The 22,140-nt window shown below is 37.8% G+C and overlaps 1 protein-coding gene across 2 annotated transcripts in view; it reads left to right on the top strand.

The window, feature by feature from the left end:
- The first annotated feature begins 3,220 nt into the window (after nucleotides 1-3,220).
- The window catches only part of SACS (sacsin molecular chaperone), a 33,267-nt gene continuing 14,347 nt past the window's right edge, over nucleotides 3,221-22,140 (top strand). Inside the window, exons 1-8 of one of the 2 annotated variants that reach the window (XM_034410305.3) lie at nucleotides 3,221-3,707; nucleotides 9,205-9,355; nucleotides 10,325-10,412; nucleotides 11,601-11,686; nucleotides 14,880-14,991; nucleotides 15,512-15,658; nucleotides 16,544-18,026; nucleotides 19,963-20,054. In XM_034410305.3, coding sequence (XP_034266196.2) covers nucleotides 3,706-3,707; nucleotides 9,205-9,355; nucleotides 10,325-10,412; nucleotides 11,601-11,686; nucleotides 14,880-14,991; nucleotides 15,512-15,658; nucleotides 16,544-18,026; nucleotides 19,963-20,054 — 2,161 coding nt within the window. In that variant the 5' untranslated portion in view covers nucleotides 3,221-3,705. The remainder of the gene's footprint in view (nucleotides 3,708-9,204; nucleotides 9,356-10,324; nucleotides 10,413-11,600; nucleotides 11,687-14,879; nucleotides 14,992-15,511; nucleotides 15,659-16,543; nucleotides 18,027-19,962; nucleotides 20,055-22,140) is intronic. The other variant, XM_087894690.1, reaches the window with a different exon arrangement.

Here is a 22,140-nt window from a genome sequence, read left to right as displayed (position 1 = left end):
TTTTAGCACTCTTTACAAACACTTCTTAAACTTAAGAATCCAGACAGTTACCTTTGATCAATGAATTAAGCATTACTTTAAACACGAATTGAGCTTCGGCATTAACTAAGCCCTAATGCAGCGTGTATGGTTTTGGCTGGGAATGCGATTCAACTCTCTTGTGGTTTCAAAAACATGCTTTATTGGCTAGGGGGTTAGTAAACCCTGCAAACTGTGATTTATTCCACAAACCAGGGTCTTACACAGTGCGTGGATCTATTTGTTTAATGATTTCTAGGTTTATTTATTTATTTATTTGTTTGTTTAAATTTCTATACCGCCCTTCTCCAATATAGGACTCAGGGCGGTGAACAGCCAAAGTAAAAACAAGACATACAAAATCTAAAAACTGTTTAAAATAATTAAATATTCTGGCCGTAATTAAAAAATTCCAATTTAAAATCAGTTTAAAATTTAACTCAAGCCAGCCCAGCTAGCTGAAATAAATGGGTTTTCAGGGCCCGACGAAAAATCCGGAGGTCTGTTATTGTACGTATCTCTGGGGGGAGGTTGTTCCAGAGGGTGGGCGCCGCCACAGAGAAGGCTCTCCCCCTGGGGGTCACCAGCCGACATTGTCTGGCGGACAGCACCCTGAGGAGGCCCGCTCTGTGTGAGCGTACTGGCCGGTGGGAGGCTATTGGTGGCAGAAGGCGGTCTCGTAAATACCCCGGCCCTGAGCCATGGAGCGCTTTAAAGGTGGTCACCAACACCTTGAAGCGCACCCGGAAGACCACCAGGAGCCAGTGCAGCTCGCGCAGGAGAGGTGTCACATGGGAGCGCCATGTTTAGTGAACAGTTGCCATACCATGTTCTATCAAGATTGATGATGGCTGGATGCAGATTTTATTCTAAGGAAGCTCAGGCACTATCTACAAATTATTGGTGCTGTTATCTCCAAACTGCCAATGAAAAGTAAAAACAGATGTTGGAACCAGGTATCATAAATATCCTTCTTTCTTGCAAAACAGCTCATTCATAATTTATATCTCAGGTCAGAGTGGGAAATAGAAGGGGAAGAACAGATACAGGTATTTACCATAGAAATTTTGCATAGGAAATTGTGACACTTTCAGTGTAGCCCACTGAAGACAGTAGCTGAGCTAAAAGAGAAGCGGCTCATTCATTCCTGATTGGGGAAGTTACTCTGAACAGCTTGCTAGAGCTACCAAACACTTAGTATTTCCTTGCCTAAATAGAAAACAAAGCATAAGCAATGCAGCCTAGGCCTACTTCATTTCCTTACCATTGAGAGAGAGTGGTTAGGAACGGAAGATTAGGTAATAATCTTTTCATAAAGCAGCTCTAAAACTTCATTTATTCAAGGGAAGCAGGAAATGCATGGTGACTTGTTCTCATAATAAATCTCACTGCAGTTTACAATGTTTCTGATTTGAAAAAAAAAAATCCACCTTAGAAAATACAATTCCATTTCCTTAAATTCCCTTACGTATATTTGTATTAAGAAAGGTCACTATGTCAACTGTGAGGAAACTATTTTATTGAAAGAAATTTGAAGTGTGACAATACAAACCTTTAAATAGAAAAAAGTTAGTCTCTAGCTAATTGTTTTTGCAAAAATAATGCCAAATAATATTTTATAATTTTTAATTGATTTGGAAACAAATGTTAAACATATTACAGACTTTTGATACTTTCATATTGAGTGGATTCAATTACTTAAATACCACTTTCACCTCTACTTCTATTGATAATTTAACATTCTTTACGTTCTATTATTCCAGATTACAAATAAAAGACACAGCTTTTTATTATAGTATATAAATGAGTTCTAAGAAATCTTTACCTAAGAAATATTTCAATTTTTCTTTTGAAAATGCTAGGTACTATTCGAGATTTAAAATTATGAGGTCAGTTAGATATAACTGACGAAATATGTATTGTCAGTAAATCCAATACATGCTTGGAAATAATGTTAAAAGTAGAAAATCAAATATTCATTCATTGAGTAACATGACCAAGGTACAGTAGCTGATCAACTATTTGGTTTGTTTGCAATCTTAATTCTTGTATGAATTATAAAATGACATGACTTTTTATTTATTCTTCCATTTTAAGTCTACGAGTAGTAATTGTCTTAATTTTATTTTTCTGTAAGATTCAAAATACTGTAGTGGAATAACAATACAGTAGAGCAGTGTTGCTGGGGAATTCTGGGAGTTGAGGTCTATATACCTTAAAGTTGTCATGGTTAAGAAAGTAGAGAAAGGTCTAGAAACTCAGTTTCTGTTGTCATATGTTGAAATCAAAACGTTAGGGAATAGGCAGTTCATCACAACTTTCCTACTAAGACCTAGTTTTTTAGGCACTCCAAATATGAAAGGAAGTATAGCTCCAATATAAGGTTCAAAGGGACATATGCTTTCAGAGGTGGGCTTAAGGCTTCAGAATTTCTTATATTTGTTTTCTTATATATGTACACTGCAGGTCTGATAAAACAGAATATAAATTCAAAGCTGCTCTTTTAAAAGCACATAGCAAGGGAAAGCTTACTGAAAATAGCAACACTTCTGTGTAGACTTACAGCAACTGATTTTTGCATGCTATGCTGCATTTTAATTGATATAGTTCTGAAAAAAAGTACTCCCCCAAGTGACATTATACTTGGCAGATTCTAAAAGCAAAAATAAAGAAGTGGTTTTAAACCTGTAGACGTTGATTCACCCCACGCTAGTCAAGAAAGAGTCCTCTTTTGTACTGGGAAATAAAGTAAGTTTAGCTTTCAGAAGAATTTAGCTTTCCCAATGCCTACGACAGACAGTTCTCTGCATTTTCTGCAAGCTGAATGAATACAATGCGGTGTGGAGATGGGGTCTTCTTTTTGTCTATCTGGCTCAGCAAGAAACTCAATAAATGCACTTTTGTTATTTAGAAAACAACGGCCTTACAAGATTAGTGTATGTACCCTCTCTGGTCAGGAGTCACACAGTGGTGGAGGGAAAATGAGTAACTGGCAAAACGTATGGAGGCGTGTTTGTCCTCTTTCTTTCTTTCTTTCTTTCTTTCTTTCTTTCTTTCTTTCTTTCTTTCTTTCTTTCTTTCTTTCTTTCTCTTTCTTTCTTTCTTTCTTTCTTTCTTTCTTTCTTTCTTTCTTTCTTTCTTTCTTTCTTTCTCTCTCTCTCTCTCTTTCTTCCTTCTTCCTTCCTTCCTTCCTTTCTTTCTCTGTGTGTCTGTGTGAAGCGTGATACATCGGGGTCAGGATTCCTCCACGTTTCACACCCAGCGAGCTGAGTGCTACAAATCCTGCAGCTGTCGCAGGCCGAAGGCAACGCCATCTGCTCCTCCTTTCCTTCTCCCGGGCCACCCTCCGTTTGACCCTTTACTGCTCAGGCCCTCCCTCCCTCCCTCCCTCCCTCGGCTCTCCCCCCACCTTCTGCAGAGACTCTCCTCCCTCCCTCCCTCCGCCGTCGGCCTCCCTCCGTCCGTCCTCTTAGGGCGGTCTCTCCTTTTCCCCATGTGCGGAACCGGCGGCGCGGTGCGGCGCTGGGTGGAGGAAAGCGCGAGGCCTGTCTCGATGCTGCGGCTAGCGGATTTTTAGCCTGCCTCCGGATAGGCAGGCGGGCGCCGCGGTGACTTTCAACAGCCCTGCCCCGTCACGGAAAGGAGGCTCGGCCCGCCAAGGAGGCCGGCGAGGAAGCTTGGAAGGGCATGTGAGTGAAGCTGGGTGGGCGCGCACTTGGGGTCCCGCTTTGGAGAGCCGCTGGAGACCCCGGCGCGTTCCAGGCGCCCCTTGGCTGGAGCTCATCTCTCGCCCGCGAGGATGGCGCTGCGGCTCTCGGCTGAATGGGGCGGGGAGTGGCTGTGGCTGCTGCTGCTGCAATTTGGGAATGGCCGTTACCCGGCTACAATGGGAGCCGCGTTTCCTCGGGAGGATGATGTCCTGGGTGGGAAATAAACCGTGGCTTGCTTCGTAGCCCCGGGTTTTCTCAGTTTTCCTGCGGCAGGTTCCCCAAACCGGGGCGCCGCCTCTGGTTGACGACGTGACACACAAGGGTGACAGTGGAGTTTTATTGCCCAGCTTGCTATTGTAACCGTTGCTAATCTTGTGCTCTTCGGCTTCTTTTGGAATTAAACTGTCCTAATGCTGTCCGGGAATTACCTGGAAGAAGCACTTTAGAGGGTGGGATATATGTGCGTATCTGCATGGAGCGTTTCCATCTTAAGGTGTAGATTCAAGCCTCAAAACATATCCTGATATAAATATACTGGATTTTAGGGTGGCCCAGAAGGTCTCCTCATAACTCTGTGTTTTGTTTCCCCGGAATCTTTACAACGAACGCTTAGTACAGTAGGATTAAAGGAATATATGTGGGTGTGTATGTATGTATATCTGTATATGTATATATATATGTGTGTGTGTGTGTGTGTGTGTGTCTGTATATGTACATTTAAATATATGTATATATGTGTGTGTATTTATGTATGTGTGTGTATACAACATGTTTCCCCGAAAATAAGACCCTGTCTTATATTTTTTTGAACTCTGAAATAAGCGCTTGGCCTTATTGCCATGCGCTCAAAAGCCCGATTGGGTTGCTTATCAGGGGATGTCTTATTTTTGGGAAAACAGGGTATGTATATATATATTTGTGTGTCTGTCTATCTATCTATCTATCTATCTATCTATCTATCTATCTATCTATCTATCTCATATCACATTTTACATTCTGGTGTGAAAGGCCCACACCCACCTCTGCATTGTTACTCAGCTGATAGTGCTACTCCTGGCACTCTACCACTCCCCTCCTAATGATGCTTCTGCAGATTGGAGTAAAGAATAAATGCAAACTCCTGGAGAATAAGAGACAAGCGGTGATCCTCAGAAAAGCAGAAAGGGTGCTCAAGAGGTTTGAGAGAAATTCCTCTCTTGTTTGTAACCGCAAAGAAACTTGGATTGAATGAGAATTGCTTGAAAGATGGGAAAAAAAGTACTGTGTCAGCTGATAGTTAATCATACACAGCCATACAACAGGATCTATTTGATGCATTTATACCCCATTTTTCCTATTGCTTAAGGCAATAGGTAACTTCCCCTCCCCCCCTAAAAAATCTCTGAAAATAGATCTGTGCAGTGCAGAAGTGCAAATGCAACTCTGTAAAGCAGTTGTGTCAGTTTGGTAGCTGCCAAATTGTCCTGGGAAAAGATACGGTTGCTTTAAAGGGTTTCAGACAGGTACTATGTCTGAGCCCCGTGGGCTCTAAAGCATCTTCATGGAACAGAATCTGAACACATTTGTACCATCTTGCTAGGAAATATGTTAAGTAGAAAAATGAATCTGGCTCAAAGTATAGGCTTCAAAGGCTGAGGGTAAACTTATTACTTGGTTCGCTGTGCCACACTGATAGCTTGCTGTTGAATTTCCCATGTAAATATATTACAGTAGCCCTTCATTTAACAACCATTAGTTTACTAACTCTTCAAATCTACAACAACACTGAAAAAAGTTCTCACACAGTGTGAGAACTGTTGCAGCGTCTCCACAGTCACATGATCAAAATTCAGGCACTTGGCAACCCACCACTGTGTTTACAACAGTTGTAGCATCCCATGTGGGTCTTGTAGTTGCCATTTGCCACCTTCACAGCTGGCTTTTGACAAGCAAAGTCAATGGGAGAAACTGGATTTGCTTAACAACTGCAATACTCACTTAACAGCTGCAGTGATTCGCTTAACAACTGTGGCACAAAAGATCATCAAATGAGGTATGAGTCATTTAACAGCCACCTTGCTTAGCAATGGAAATTCTGATCCCAATTGTGGTCCTGAGTCAAGATCTACCTATACAATTTCCCCCCCTGTATTTTCAGTACATATTTCCCATACACATGTATGTATTTGTCATTAATTTTATGTATGCCTTGATGTTACAAGTTTTGGGAACAATGTAAAATTGAGGCAAATGTGTTGATAATCTATGAAACAAACAAAAATACAGTATATATACTATATATATATATATATATATATATATATATATATATATATATATATATATGTATGTATATGTATGTATATGTATATATATATATACTTGGACCAAGATGCCCTACGCACCGTTACTCATGCGCTGGTCACCTCCCGTCTTGACTACTGCAACGCTCTCTACCTAGGGCTGCCCTTGAAAACCACTCGAAGGCTTCAGCTGGTGCAGAATGCGCGGGTTGTGATGGGAGCCTCCCGACACTCCCATGTTACACCCCTCCTGCGTGACTTGCATTGGTTACCGGTTGCCCTTCGGGTGAGGTTCAAGGTGCTGGTTATCACCTACAAAGCCCTTCATGGCCTAGGCCCGGGATATTTGTCGGACCCTCTGCAGCCAGCGACAATCCCCAATCGCCCAGTGCGTTCCCACAGACAGGGCCTCCTCGGTGCCGTCAGCCAGACAGTGTCGGCTGGCGACCCCCAGGGAGAGAGCTTTCTCTGTGGGCGCACCCACCCTCTGGAATCAACTTCCTTTGGAGCTCCGTATGGCCCCTGACCTTCGCTCGTTCCGCCGCGATTTGAAGACCTGGTTGTTCCGCAGCCTGGACAGGGGGAGTTTTTAAATGAATTTTAAATTGTTTTAAATTGGAATTTTAATTTTATGTTGCTTTTAATGAGGAATTATGCATTTTTACTGTTGTGAGCCGGGCTGTCTTGATTCCTATTTTCTGTGGTTGTGACCTAAATGTGAAATGTGTTCCACTCAAATATAATAAGGCTCCTCAAAATATTTTCTTAGTAATCTAATAATTATTGATTGGTATTCTTTCACTGCTATTGCAGTAGTTTATTTTTCACCTTTGATTTTGCTTCCTTCTCATAATACAGTAAACATTGGGCTTTTCTTTATTATTATTTTGACTGGCTGAAGATTTATGGTTACATTGCATACTTTTAAATGCTGTAATTTCAACAGGTTGCCAATTTTTAGTAGCTTGCTGAGGTGTTTTAAGAAAAACACTTGGTTCTTATCTCCTGCAATTGTTTGCTTCATTTCTTACATTGTTGGGCATGGAAATTAATGTTTTCCTTCCCCAGGCCACTTAAGATATTTCTGTGTTAGGTGGAGAACACAAGCATTCTATTTTTTTTGTTAGTCTACTCAGTTATCTGCACATAATGCCTTGTTACCTATAACTGCAGGCAATTTATTAAGTTCAATATTTCCTTACTAGCCCATATTGTTCAGACTTTTGTAAAGAGTTAGGAAAAAGATCTTTTAGCTGTAGTTCAGTTTACCGAAAATTGAGGGGAAAGAAATATAATAGAGTATTGTGTATAGATTTTGCAGAATAGAAGGGAAGTGACCTTGGAGATCTTCTAGTCCAGCCCCCTGCTCATTGCTTTTTAATATTGTGAACTTTCCAGAGTTATTGTGGTAAGATAAGCAGTCAATAAATTGAATGCATGCATGCATGCATGCATGAATAGGAGATAGGGAATTTTGAATTTTAAAGCAGCAAACACCATGATTATTTAGACTATATCCTTGGTGTGCTATATTTAAAATTATGGGATATGGCTGAGTGTATATATATATGTGTGTGTATCAATATCATACGCACATACATACGTATATACACACACACACACACACACACACACACACACACACACACACTACTAAAACCGTTCTCATAGTTTTTACCTGGGTGAAATGGTGCATCATAGGGCAACAATTTCTTTAAGAAAGGTACCTCAAATGGGTTAATGTACAGAATGCACCCAAAATCTGGCACTCATGACTCTCAAGGGAATGAAATTAAGGAAAATTGTGACTGCTTTAGTGCTACTGGCTGCTGCTGGGCTGCTGCTGCAATGACACAATCATTTTCAACATTCTGTGACAGTTTCCCAGCCACTCTCTCAATTCCTTGCTCATTCCCCCACTCAGCAGCAGCCACTTCCCTGCCTAATAGGAAGGGAGAAGAAAGGGAGGGAGAGAGGAAGGAAGGAAGGAAGGAAGGAAGGAAGGAAGGAAGGAAGGAAGGAAGGAAGGAAGGAAGGATGGGTTTCCAATACTCCTTACTAATTTCCCACAAGGAAATTCCCACTGTTTTTTTACCTACCATGGTCATTCTGTTTCTCTATTTAGGTGAGGAAATACCTCTGAAAAGACGCAATGGAGTATGGGTTGTCTAATCGCTGTTATATATTGACATACTATTAAGTCCCTAATTTAGAAAGGATTAAGCTGAAGGATATATGAAATGGAAAAATATGGTTACAATAGATTTGGAATACAGTTCTTTCAAAGAAAATTAAAATCGCTTAGTAAACCAATGCAAATATAGATGTCTCAATAAAATATCAAATTGGTATTTGGTGCCTTGGTGGTACAGGGGTTTAAGGCACCCTGTTATTAAGCTTATTAAGACCAGCTGCCTGCAATTACTGCAGGGTTCGAATCTCGCCAAGGCTCAAGGTTGACTCAGCCTTCCATCCTTTCTAAGGTAGGTGAAATGAGGACCCAGTTTGTGGGGGCAATAAGCTGACTTTGTATAAATATACAAAAGGATGAAGGCTATTGCTGAGCACATTGTAAGCCGCCCTGAGTCTTCGGAGAAGGGCGGCATATAAATCAAATTAAAAAAAAAAATTATCTATTACAAAAGTAGAAATAGAAAAATATTTTGTTTGTGTTAAGTAGATAAATCTTACAATTATTGATAAGTTCTGAGAAAGATTACAGAAACAAAAGTATCTAGAACAAGAGATAGCCATTGCATAAAATGACATAATAAAAGGAACATGGTCTCATATAACATTTTGTCAGTTGCTCTGCTCTCCTCAATTCTATGAAAGCACACATGATAAATTTGTATTATCTCATAAACGTAAAGTTTTAATTAAGTTATAATTAACTTAATTATCTCATAAAATTAAAATGTATGATTGAATGTAATTGACTTCGGAACTGATGAAAAAAATATGTTTTTTAAAAACATAGTTCATACCTAAAATTTATAGCAACCAGAACTTAATATCATATGGGTTTCCATGGATATTAATATAAAAGAATTATGCATTGAGGATTAAATAGCAAAAACCCAATTTACTAACTTTGCAAAGACTTTGGGAAGCTTATAAATTTGATTTGTTCACAGTGCTTTATTCAATGAGCCTTTAATCTGATAGTATTTATTTCTTCCTTGTTTATTAAGGTCAATCACAGTGATTGTTCTTCATGATTATGTGGGTTGCAGAACCTTTGAGGTACCTTATTCAACACATCTGGGAGCCATAAAAGAATTAATTTATCTTGAGACAGGTTTTCCAGTCGCTGAGCAGTCTCTGTTCTACCAGGGAAGAGAGGTAAGGAAGAACTTCCAATGCCACCTGCAGTCACATGTCTGCCCTTGGCACCATGGTCGCATTTATGGCTGTTTGCAGCATCCCTTCATCTTGTTTTATGATAGTTTTGCTGAAAAACCAGCATTTCCAGTTTTTGGCAAAAGCACACCATAGTGAACAAAGGGTTTGCTTAACAACTGTAGTGTTTCCACTTGCAGCCGCAGCTTTTTGCTTAACAACCACCTTAAAAAAACGTAAAATGAGGTCAATCACTTTATGATCATTACAACTTATGACTGTAATGTGGATGCTGCATTAGGGTCATAACTGAATGTGAAACTGAATACAAGTAGTCCTCAACTTGCAACCATTTGTTTAGTGAAACTAACAGTAATAATTTCTGGTAACCCACTACTTAGTGACTGTTCAAAGTTAGAACGGCACTCGAAAACGTAACTTATGACTGTTTTTTAAAGATATGACCATTACAGCATCCTCATGGTCACATGACAAAAATTTGGATGCTTGGCAATTGGTATGTATTTATGATGATTGCAGTGTCCTGGGGTCATGTGATCACCTTTTGGGACTTTCTGACAAAGTTAATGGGGAAGCCAGATTCATTTAACAACCGTGTTACTAACTTAGCAACTGCAGTGATTCACTTAACTGTGTCAAGAAAGATCGTAAAATGAGGCAAAATTCATTTAACAACTTCTTGCTTCACAACAGAACGTTTGGCTCAATTATGATTATGTTGAAGACCCCCCCCCCCATATTGAACATTTCTATCTTATTAATGGGCTTGTTGCTTCACAACATAGGCAATAAAAGTTTAGTATTTTTTTTATCAGCATATAATATTCAATGATTTTTTTGAAGTGGCATTTGGTAACTGTAGCCATTTATTGATTGGTATCATATAAAGTAATTAATTGTTGATGCTTATTTAGGAACATAGAACGTTAAATAATATTCTTTTTCTTGTAGTTGTTTGATTGGGTCACGGTTGGGAACCTTCAGTCTTCTCAGAATCATGTATTTCTAAATCTTTTGTCCAAGGGCTTAAAAGGAGGAGGTATAGTAAATTATAATATGCTAACTATTCATTTCTTTACCTGTTCATTTTTCCTTATTCATGTTTTTCTAGTATTTGTATTTTTAAAAATTGAAATATTCTAATGAAAAAATACAGTAGACATTCTTGTGTATTGTAAATGAAATTGATTTGTTAGTAATTTGATATAGAAATAAATATCTCAAATTCTAGCAATACCTTTATTCTGTTTTAGGAGCGTGTATTTAGTTTGATATTGCTGTTCATATGTAACATCTTACAAAAAAAAAAAAATCTTTGACACAACCAATATAAAATTTTCAGGTGCCCATACAAAAGTACTTGTCCTCTATGTGCTTATGAGATTGGATTTGTACATCACATAAACCCATAATGTACATGGTTCATTTTAGGATAGTAAACTAGTTTGAGGCCATAGTTATATTGGCTTATGTACTGCTCCTATAGCAAAGCAATTTATACGAATATGGGCACTTAGATTTGTGATTTTCCATCTTATTCCTACTTTGCTCTTGTGCTACGCCAATCAACCCTAAGAAATATAAATGCAATTTCCATTAAAAAAAAGAATATAAATCAGGACTTGACAAAATAAGCTACAGATACTTTATTCATCTTTAATATTGGCTGTTTCTGGTGTTTTTAAGAAACCATGGCTTTACAGGCTGTAGCTTTTTGTAATGAGTGCAGATGTTACTGTGTCCTATTTTTGTGCAGGTTTCAAAATTGGATTTCTCTGGGGAGATGTTTGCACTGGCTTTCCTTTATAAAATGTATCTGGGTTTGGTCCTTCTATTTTTAATCCCTACAAATAAATAAATTTCATACAGTAGTGCCTCTGAAGCAATATGAAAAATTAAGACGAGGCCTTCCATTTACTTGGCTTTGATTCATAAGTGCTTATGAGAGCTACAAGAACACTCATATTCTCATAATATGGAACTAGATTTGGGATTTAAAGGGATATGCCCTTTTTCATTTTTGTTTATACATTTTATTTTAATTCTCTGATTGTTATTACTATTTACTTGATTTTTAACCTGCCTTTTCACAGAACAGCTACCAGTAAGTGAGAGTAAGCTGTTACTGAGATTCTTCCTTTAAACATCTGAAACCAATTCTGTAATGAAAAGTATATTTTCCAGTATTTCAACTGCAGGAGTACCAGTTTTATTTTATTTTATTTAGGTCGCTTTGGGCAAACCACTCCTCCACTTGTTGATTTCCTTAAAGATATTTTAAGAAGATACCCAGAAGGAGGGCAAATTCTTAAGGTAATTAAAAGTATTGTACCTATCATCTAATATTGTTGTTGTTTTGTTAGTTATGTAATATTGTTTGTCAGTCCAGCCTTTCTACTGTTTCCAAAAAATTGTAGTGAAATGGGCATAGACTAAAGGATATTAGGTTTAGAATTCTAGATGGTTGTTAAATTTAAAAAAATAGCAATAATGCTAAAAGGAACAGGGAGCTGAGACTTACTCCTGTCTTTTCCATCTTGATAAATCATGGCATGTTGTGATACCACAGCAAATTCACTAACTGTGCAGAGGCAGAACCTGAATGGAACTGTGTATCCCAGATAGATTTATAAATACATTTTCCCCATAGAACGAGCTATTATTTGCATACCTAAAATTTGGTACTAAGATTTCATAACATAATTTTGAGAATCATAACTTACTGATTTGTCAGTAAAGAATATTGTTTCATATGAACGTTTACTTTAAATATAGAAGCTGAATTATAAAGGGAAGGTATAAACAACCTTTTTCCACACCTAAATGTTTTGATAAGAAGCAAAAGAATTTGAAATGCTAATCAAAAATATTTGATCTAGTTTGTGGCAAAGAAAAGATAAAGATAGTGCCAACACTGACCTTCCGTAGGGTTTTGCCTAAAGTTGTGATTAGTTAGAATAGAATAGAATAACAGAGTTGGAAGGGACCTTGGAGGTCTTCTAGTCCAACCCCCTGCTTAGGCAGGAAACCCTACACCACTTCAGACAAATGGTTATCCAACATCTTCTTAAAAACTCCTAGTGTTGGAGCATTCACAACTTCTGGAGGCAAGTTGTTCCACTGATTAATTGTTCTAACTGTCAGGAAATTTCTCCTTAGTTCTAAGTTACTTCTCTCCTTGATTTGTTTCCACTCATTGCTTCTTGTCTTACCCTAGCTTGACTCTCTCTTCTTTGTGGCAGCCCCTGAGATATTAGAACATTGCTATTATGTCTCCACTAGTCATTCTTTTCATTAAACTAGACATACCCAGTTCCTGCAACCGTTCTTCATATGTTTTAGCCTCCAGGCGCCTAATCATCTTTGTTGCTCTTCTCTGCACTCTTTCTAGAGTCTCCACATCTTTTTTATATCGTGGCAACCAAAACTGAATGCAGTATTCCAAGTATGGCCTTACTAAGGCATTATAAAGTGGTATTAACACTTCACGTGATCTTGACTCTATCCCTCTGTTTATGCAGCCTAGAACTCTGTTGGCTTTTTTGGCAGATGCTGCACACTGCTGGCTCATATTTAAATGGTTGTGCACTAGGACTCCAAGATCCCTCTCAAAGTTACTACTATTGAGCAAGGTACCTCATATATTGTACCTGTGCATTTTGTTTTTCTTGCCAAAATGCAGAACCTTACTTTTTTCACCATTGAATTTCATTTTGTTAGATAGCGCCCAATGTTCTGGTCCAGAATGCGGCCGCGCGGGTAGTTACGGGAGCTGCATGGCGCTCCCACATAACACCTCTCCTGCATGAGCTGCACTGGCTCCCAGTGGTCTTCCGGGTGCGCTTCAAGGTATTGGTTCTCACCTTTAAAGCGCTCCATGGCATAGGACCTGGATATCTTCGAGACCGCCTGCTGCTACCAATGGCCTCCCACCGACCTGTGCACTCCCACAGAGAGGGCCTCCTCAGGGTGCCATTGGCCAAGCAATGTAGACTGGTGGCCCCCAGGGGGAGGGCCTTCTCTGTGGGGGCATCTGCCCTCTGGAATCAACTGCCCCCAGTGATACGAAGAATTCATGACCTTGGTGCCTTCCGCCGTGCCCTGAAGACCTTTCTTTTTCAGCAAGCCGGGCTGGCTTAACACTTTTTAAAATGTTTTTAATAGGTTTGTTATTGTTCTTTTAATTATGGGGCCAAACGTATATATATCTTTTTAACTGTATTTTAATGTTTGTATCTATGTTTTTTACTTTGGCTGTACACCGCCCTGAGTCCTTCGGGAGAAGGGCAGTATATAAATTTGATAATAAATAAAAATAAATAAATAAATGTTCGAGTCTGTCAAGATCCTTCTGTATCTTAAGCCTATCTTCTGGAGTGTTGGCTATCCCTGCCAGCTTGGTGTAATCTGCAGATTTGATGAATTCCCCATCTATATCCTCGTCCAAGTCTTGGTGAAGATGTTGAAGAGTACTGGGCCTAAAACAGAGCCTATTCCCCTCTATGTAGATGCAGTTCCAGATTAATATCCTTAAACTGATTCTTACCAAATAGCCAAAAAATATTATTTGTCATCCTAAAAGGCAGGGTATAGCACAGTTTAAATTATAGTAAAGCAAATTCCAGCTGGAAGTTGTAGAATATTTTCTAGCAGAAAGATCAGTTTATCAGTGAAACCAGTTATCCAAGAGTGATCAAAATATCTGTCCAAACCTATTTTGCTTTGGCAGCAATCTTGGTTGAAAAGTTTTTGGGTTCATGTATGTGTATCTTCAGATGATGAAGGGAAGACCTCACGGTATGTACACCAGTGTATTTTTAACTTGGCAACTTTAAGATGTGTGGACTCTCAGAATTCCCTAGCCAGCTGGTTTGTTGCCGAGTTTGAAAACCACTGATCTACAGTAAGTATTCAAGAAGATAGGGGGGAGGGGTGTGTGTCTTTTTTTCTTTTTTCTTTTGGAGGAAGGGTGTTCAGTGGTTGCTTTTTAAATCATCCCTCTAAACACTTTAGTTAGCCCTAGTGGATAAATATGTGTTGTGGATATTTTAATTCAAATTGTGGAGCATGGAGTTTGATTCAGCAATCTAACTGACCTTTCAAATCTATTATTCTTCTGTGATGCATGATTAAGTACCTGAATATTCTTGCTTTCTTTTTTCCTGTGCATTCCTTTCCCTTTTATAATTTTTAGATTACAAGATTGAGATCAAGGACTACCTTTTTTTAAAGTTACAAACTGTCTTGCAATTCCAGCTCCAAACCAATCATTTAATCACTCAGTCATTAATCTGAGGTAAAATACTTTTCCAAATGTGTCATCATTGCCTTTGACAAAAGAAGTGCCTATTTGTAATTTTAATACAATTTTAGCGTAAGTGTGTTTTGCAACCTTGCTTCTTCATCTTTGTCCCTGCATCACAACTGTAGTACTCTAATCAACTGAGCTTTCGATTAATATGAATTAGAATATTTTAACGTAATATTTGTTCCATTCTGTTTCCAGGAATTAATTCAGAATGCAGAAGATGCTGGGGCTACAGAAGTTAGGTTTCTCTATGATGAAACTCAATATGGAACAGAGAGCCTCTGGTCTAAAGACATGGCTCAGTACCAGGGTAAGATCTCTTTTTCAACTCTTATTTTCATGTCTGAATTATCTGTGTTCTTGCATCATCATAGCAAATTGTAAAATTCCTTATGTGGGAGGGCTCTGCTCGTAAAGATAGCAAGAGAAGTTCCTTGAGGATGGGTTCCAGCACAAGTCCAAAAGCTCAGAAGACAAAACTTCTGGTCCCAGTGACCAACCCAGATTGGATCCTGCAACATTATTCTGGGACACATATTCGCCTTCATTCGTGAAAGATAGTAATATTGAAACAGAAGCTCATCGGCAATTGTATTATAATTCCGTTTGAGATATACGTAACAAGTTAGTTATACTTCTTCTAACCCATTTCTGGTCTGATAGAAGAATCTTACTTTGGGTTTTTACTAGAAGGCAAGGAGCCCAAAGTAACTCTTGCCATTGCAAAATTTATTTTTCACAGCTTGTAAAATTTACACATTGTTGAAATATCTTATGCTGCATTGGTAACATAACATTGTTGAGTGTATGTTGCTTTTCCCCCTCTCTAGGTCCTGCACTTTATGTGTACAACAATGCTGTTTTCACTCCTGAGGACTGGCATGGCATTCAAGAGATAGCAAGGAGCAGGAAAAAAGATGATCCACTCAAAGTGGGGCGATTTGGAATTGGTTTTAATTCAGTTTACCACATTACTGGTATTTGCAATTATATTTTTGAATGCTTTAGAATTAACATTAAGACACATTATTTCTGTATGCACTGGGATTTGCTCTGGTTTTCTTTTTTTAAAGTTTGTTTTAACATGAATTTAATAAGAAAAACATTTATTTTATTTTTATTTATTTATTTCGACAAGCATGTATTTGATAACAGATACAAGTATAAACATGGTTATGAATACATGAAATGGATATTAATAAAAGGGAACATTAGAACAGGAATGGTAGGCACACTGATGCACTTATGCACGCCCCTTAAAGACCTCTTAGGAATGGGGTGAGGTTGACAATAGACAGTCTAAGGTTAAAGTTTTGGGGATTTGGGGAAGAAACCACAGAGTCAGGTAGTGCATTCCAGGCATTGACCACTCTGTTACTGAAGTCGTAGGTCCATCAGAAGATCTCTTTAAAATCAGAGTGAAATTAGAAGATGTCTAGACCATTCGAAGAACTGAGAGACCAGATTAGGAATAGATCTTCATGAAGAAAAGCTATCTGTAGGTTGCTAGTTGTGGCACATAGTTAAAAAAAGGGGATAGGGAGATATGGCTTTTGAATTGTTTTGTCATTTTTATTGGTGTTAGAACTAGTATGGTCTAATGGTTAAGGTACCAGGCTAGAAAGCAAGAGGTTATGAATTCAAGTCCTGCCTTAGCTATGAAAGAAAGCCAGCTGGGTGACCTTGGGCTAGTCACTTTCTCAGTTTATCTCACCTCACAGGATGCTTAGTTTGGGAAAAATAGAAGGAGGAAGGTGTGTTGGATAAGAAAAAAAAGAGGAGGGGGGGGCTAAAGCTTCAAAGTGTTTATTTTTGTACTTAATGCAGACATCTAAGTACATATATCTGCTTTTATCTTGTAGATGTTCCTAGTATATTCAGTGGTGACCAAATTGGAGTGTTGGATCCTCATCAAAAACTTTTTGGACCTTCTGAGTCAGGCCAGTGTTGGAACTTGAAAGATGACATCAAAGAAATCAACGAACTAACAGACCAATTTACACCATTTGTTGGTGTGTTTGGAAGCACAAAGGAAACCTTCAAAAACGGGCATTTCCCTGGCACCTTCTTTCGTTTTCCTCTTCGCCAGCAGCCTTCCCAGCTGAGTAGCAATCTATACAATAAGGATAAAATTCTAGAATTGTTTGATTCATTCAGAGCGGATGCCGATACAGTTCTTCTATTCCTTAAAAGCGTGCAAGATGTCTCCTTACATATTAGAGAGGCTGATGGAACCGAGCGGCTTATTTTTAGAGTTACAGCCAGTGAAAACAAGGCTTTGAAGCATGAAAGACCCAACTCTATCAAAATTTTGGGAAGTGCAATAAACCAGTATTGTAAAGGCATTCCAAGTAATAGTATAACATGCGTGACGTACCATATAAACATAGTTTTAGAAGATGAGAGCATTAAAGATGCACAAAAGACATCTTGGTTGGTATGTAACAGTGTTGGCGGACGAGGGATATGTAATGAATTGGACTGCTTGGCGGATGATTTGAAATATATCCCAACTATTGGCATAGCCATGTCTTTATCAAGCAGCGGAGAAGAAAAAGGAGCCGAGGCCCAATTATCAGGAAGAGCATTTTGTTTCCTTCCATTACCTCCTGGTGAGGAAAGTAAGACTGGCTTGCCGGTTCATGTTAGTGGGTTTTTTGGTCTAACAGACAACAGAAGAAGTATAAAATGGCGAGAACTTGATCAGTGGCGAGATCCAGCAGCCTTGTGGAATGAACTTCTTGTAGCCAACGTGGTCCCTGAGGCTTATGCAACTTTGATACTGGAAGCCATTAAGCAAATGGAAACGGAAACAAATTCAGATTTTCCTTTGTCAGCTGAGCTAATTTACAGATTGTGGCCCCAAAAAAATACAACAAAAGTTCATTGGCAGCCAATTATAGAATCTCTTCTGAAAAAGTTATTCCAGGACAAAGTTATTTATTCCATCAGTGGCAACTGGGTGAAGGTAGAGGAGGTATATTTTTCAGAAATGGATGAGAGTTTGGAATCTACCCAAGCTGTGTTAAACTACCTTCAGGAATCAGGAAAAGAGGTTGCCAAAGTGCCAGATAATATTGCTAATGCAATCAGTCTTGTGATTTTGGGTATAAAGGCTGTCAAGAAAGTGACTCCGGGAACAGTACGTCACGTGTTAAGGAAATCTGAGCATAAGGGATCTGCCGATGAAAAACTTTGTATCCTAGAGTTTGTGCTTGGCGATGGAAATTATGGTGAACTTATTGGATTGGAGCTTCTGCCATTACAAAATGGGAATTTTATTGCATTCTCTTCATCGGCATCAGCTCAGGATGCAGTCTATATCACTTCAGAAACTTATCCAAGGTACAACCTGTTTTATAAACTCTGTTAATAATAGTTTCATTGAAATACTGATAGTGTTACAGGCAATCGTCAGCTTACGACCACAATTGAGCCCAAAATTTCTGTTGCTTAAGTCAGACACTTGTTAAGTGAATTTTGCCCCGTTTTACGTCCGTTCTTGCCACAGTTGTTAAGTTGAATCACTGTAGTTGTCAAGTTAGTGACAACAGTTTTTCTAAAAAAAATTTTTTTGATTTATATGCCGCCCTTCTCTGGAGACTCAGGGCGGCTTACAATGCGTTAAGCAATAGCCTTCATACTTTTGTATATTTATACAAGTCAGCTTATTGCCCCCAGTTGTTAAGTGAATCTTGCTTCCCCATTGACCTTGCTTATCAGAAAGTTGCAAAATGTGGTTAGTGAACTCTGAGGCACTGCACCCATTATAAATATGAGTTGGTTGCCAAGCATCTGAATTTGGTCACATGACCACGGGGATGCTGAAGCAGTTGTGTGAAAAACAGTCATAAGTCACTTTTTTCAGTGCCGTTGTAACTTAGAATGGTCACTAAACAAACTGTTGTAAGTCGAGGACTACCTGTATTTAATTATAATGTTTAATAGTTCGGTCTGCTTTTACCAGCATCATTTGCTTGTGCAGACTGAGGAGAAAGCCTGCTCTGTGCCTTCAAGTGGCCCACCAGCCCCATGTGTTACTTGTACCTGCAATAGAGAGGAGATTGATTTTTATAAAACCTTCGGCTTAGATGGAAGGATTAAGCCCCGTCTCACTGCACACAGGCTATTATCTTAACTGCAGTAGTGGCCAAAATTGTGGAAACCTTTTGGAAAAAGTGTATTTTCTAAATCTAGCTAATAACACCACTTTTTGTTTTGGAGTACCACCATAAAATTATATATCAATGGAAAGATAATTTAATCAAGAATGTAATGCAATAACTTTTATGAAGAATTTGCTATTAGAATAGCAGCTACAGTATAAAGAAGAAAAGTGAAACACGTAGAAAAAAATGATATATACAAAAATTATCACCATGTCAGTTAATAGTTGGGTAATCTTTAGTATGAATTACAGCCTTACAACATCTTCCCATGGAGTGAACCAGGTCTTTTAGTTCTGCAGCTGTTATAATGTGAAACCAAGATTGAAGGATTGCTTCTATTAACTGGGTTTTATTGCTGGGTCACTTCTTTAGTCAGTTCCATAGATTTTCAATTAGGTTAAGGTCTGGGTTATTCCCAGGACATTCCAAGAGTGGAATATAATTATCTTGAAACTCCAAAAAAAAAGTGTTATTAGCCATCAAACACTTTTTCCCAAAAGGTTTCCACAATTTTGGCCACTACTGTAGGTCCTGAAATATTTTTTTTTACATAATAAAAGCAGATTTATTTTTCATAGTATTTATCTTCTAAGTGTTTCATCATTTGACGAATGATGAAAATTCTATAGCAAGAATCACAAGCTAGAACTGTCACTGGGTGTTGAAGCTATTGGATGGATTGTAACCCTGTTATCTTTGAACTATAGGCAAGGTTGTGATTTACCAATATATTAGTGCAGTTAGAACTATCTTTAGCTGATCCTGAAAAAGGTATGTAGGGGAAGGGCTAGTTGGTATTTTTATGGGAGCCCGTCAGGCCCTTCCCAAATCTGTAGGTGATATTGGGAAATTGAAAAACAAATGAAGAAAATAGCGGTAAATGATTTCCATATTTTCTGTAAAAACATACTCAGAAATGGAGTTAACTAGAGGAAGTAGTTTATGGAGGCTGAAAAAAAATTACCTGGTTCATTGAGAGAATTAATTGGCAGGTTTTGTGAAAAGGAACAAACCTTTTTATTCACTCAGATTCTATCAAGAATCCCTATATTATTACATGACTAATATAAATTATCAAGATGATCAATACTCTATTTTTAATGACTTACTAGGTCCCTCTTCCCAGGTCTTGAAGGAAGATTACTTGCTGATAACCTGAAACCTCAAGTTTTATCTGCTTTAAAAGAAGCTTCAAAAAGTAGAGGTAATATATGTATATCTTGTAAAAAAATTTTTTTTAAATGCAGCGAACTGAAGCACAAGTAGTATCAAGTGATTAGGTTACAAAGAATGTTATATAAAAGATAGAACTCCAAAAGGAATGTAAGTAAAAGGAAATCACTTTATATATCCATATCACTTGATTGTCAACTATTCTCGTTCACAATAGCAATCTAATTGGTTTATATGAAATGAAAAACCTGCTCTGTCTGTAAAAATGAAACCAACTAGTGAGAGAGGGTGACAGAAACCACAACATGAATTGATTAAAGGCAAAACAATATAAAGTGCAATTGAACCAGCAAAAGTCTGGTTATATAATCTATTTAAATTACCAATTTAAATTTATAGTTTCGATGGTGCCTTAATAAAAGTGCTGTTTTTTTGATACAGAAGTTGAAAGATTCTGATAATTAGCATTGTTTGGACATTCACCTGGGAAGCATTTCTCTTTATTCTGGTTCATACAAATTCATATATTGCAGGAACAAAGAATCCCCAAATAAATTATATTTCCATAATGCCAAAACAGTATACGGATTGAATATCACTTGGATTTGTTTGGTACTTCAGAACCATTAGATCCCCACAGTCAGTATATGACATTATTATAACTCCAAATAGCAAATGAAACTTTTTCTTTCCTGAAAATGCATTTTATTGTATTTTAGCCCAACAGCTTCTCTGGGGAGTTAAAGGTAGGATGGTTGTCTGAATGATTGCTGAATTGAAATCTAACATTTGTGTGTATTGGTTTACTGAATATTCTGCTCGTATTGAATGTCAGATTCATATTAGTTTCCATGCTGGTTGACTTGTGCTTTTCAAATTTAATTGACTAACACTACTTAAAGCATATTTGAAAAATAATTGATAGCATTAACTTGTCATGCTTATAATAGTGTTTAGAATTGCATTATTAAATATATGATCCATGTTTTATATACATTCATAATGAGCAAAATTGGACTAATAATTAGTTTTTGAGTGTATTTCTTGAACTTCATAAGATAGATGGGTAGAAATTGAGCTAATAAAATTGAGGATTTCATCTTAATTTTTAGAAGAGATGCAGATGAAACTAAATACCATGTTTCCCCAAAAATAAGACCCTGTCTTATATTTTTTTGAACCCCGAAATAGGCGCTTGGCCTTATTTTCAGGGAGGTCTTATTATTTTGGGGCGCATGGCGCAAGACAGGGCTCCTCTTGCCATCTTACCTGATTTCCAGCTCTGTCTCCCTAACCCTAACCAGAGGAAATGGCGGGGACTGGCTGCGCATGCGTTTAAATATTTTCAGGGGAGGGTTTATTTTCGGGGAAACATGGTAAAAAGTGAAATGTGTGTGTGTGAATGTATGAGTGTATTTGTCATATACATTTCAAGTTCTGTAGGAAATATATAGTATCTTGATATTCAGAGGTCAGCAGTATAAAAAGTAACATGATTTTATTCATGACAGCCCTTATTATAAATGATTTAAATATGGCACTTAAAAATTAGTCATAAATAGGTTTGATATTACTGTTTACAATTCTTTCATTTTGAAAGTTAGATTTCATTATTACCAAAACTACAAAAAAAACTGCAGGTAAAAAAAAATACCTGCAGAGTTTTTTGTAGTTTTGGTAATAATGAAAATTAATAGTTTACAACAGTATGAATCACCATTTTATTAATCAGATTTTTAAGCATTACATTGAAAATCATGGTAGAGTTGTGCATATATGTTAATTTGCTTGCTTGGATTTAATAGTTGTACGAGTATATCTAAATAATCACAATATCACATAGACATTTGAGAATTGCTTTAGAAGAGAGACTCCATTCTTTCCTGGACCTTAGTTCTGCTGTGAATGGAAATCGTCCCTCAAGACATGAAATCTAATTAGGATATATTGTTGAGATGCATATCTAAGTCAACACTGATAGAATTCCATTAAAATTTAAAATTTGCATGCTGTTAAACTTTCCAGATTAATTTAAGTTGTAATGTACTGTAAATTGGTGACCACCTTTAAAGTGCTCCATGGCTTAGGGCCGGGGTATCTGTGAGACTGCCTTCTGC

Source organism: Pantherophis guttatus, chromosome 5 (genome assembly GCF_059756535.1).
Source record: "Pantherophis guttatus breed Tessera chromosome 5, ASM5975653v1, whole genome shotgun sequence".
In the NCBI taxonomy this organism is placed as follows: domain Eukaryota; kingdom Metazoa; phylum Chordata; class Lepidosauria; order Squamata; family Colubridae; genus Pantherophis; species Pantherophis guttatus.
The sequence above is the reverse complement of the archived record's forward strand: the minus strand, read 5'-3'. Positions and strand labels throughout refer to the sequence as shown.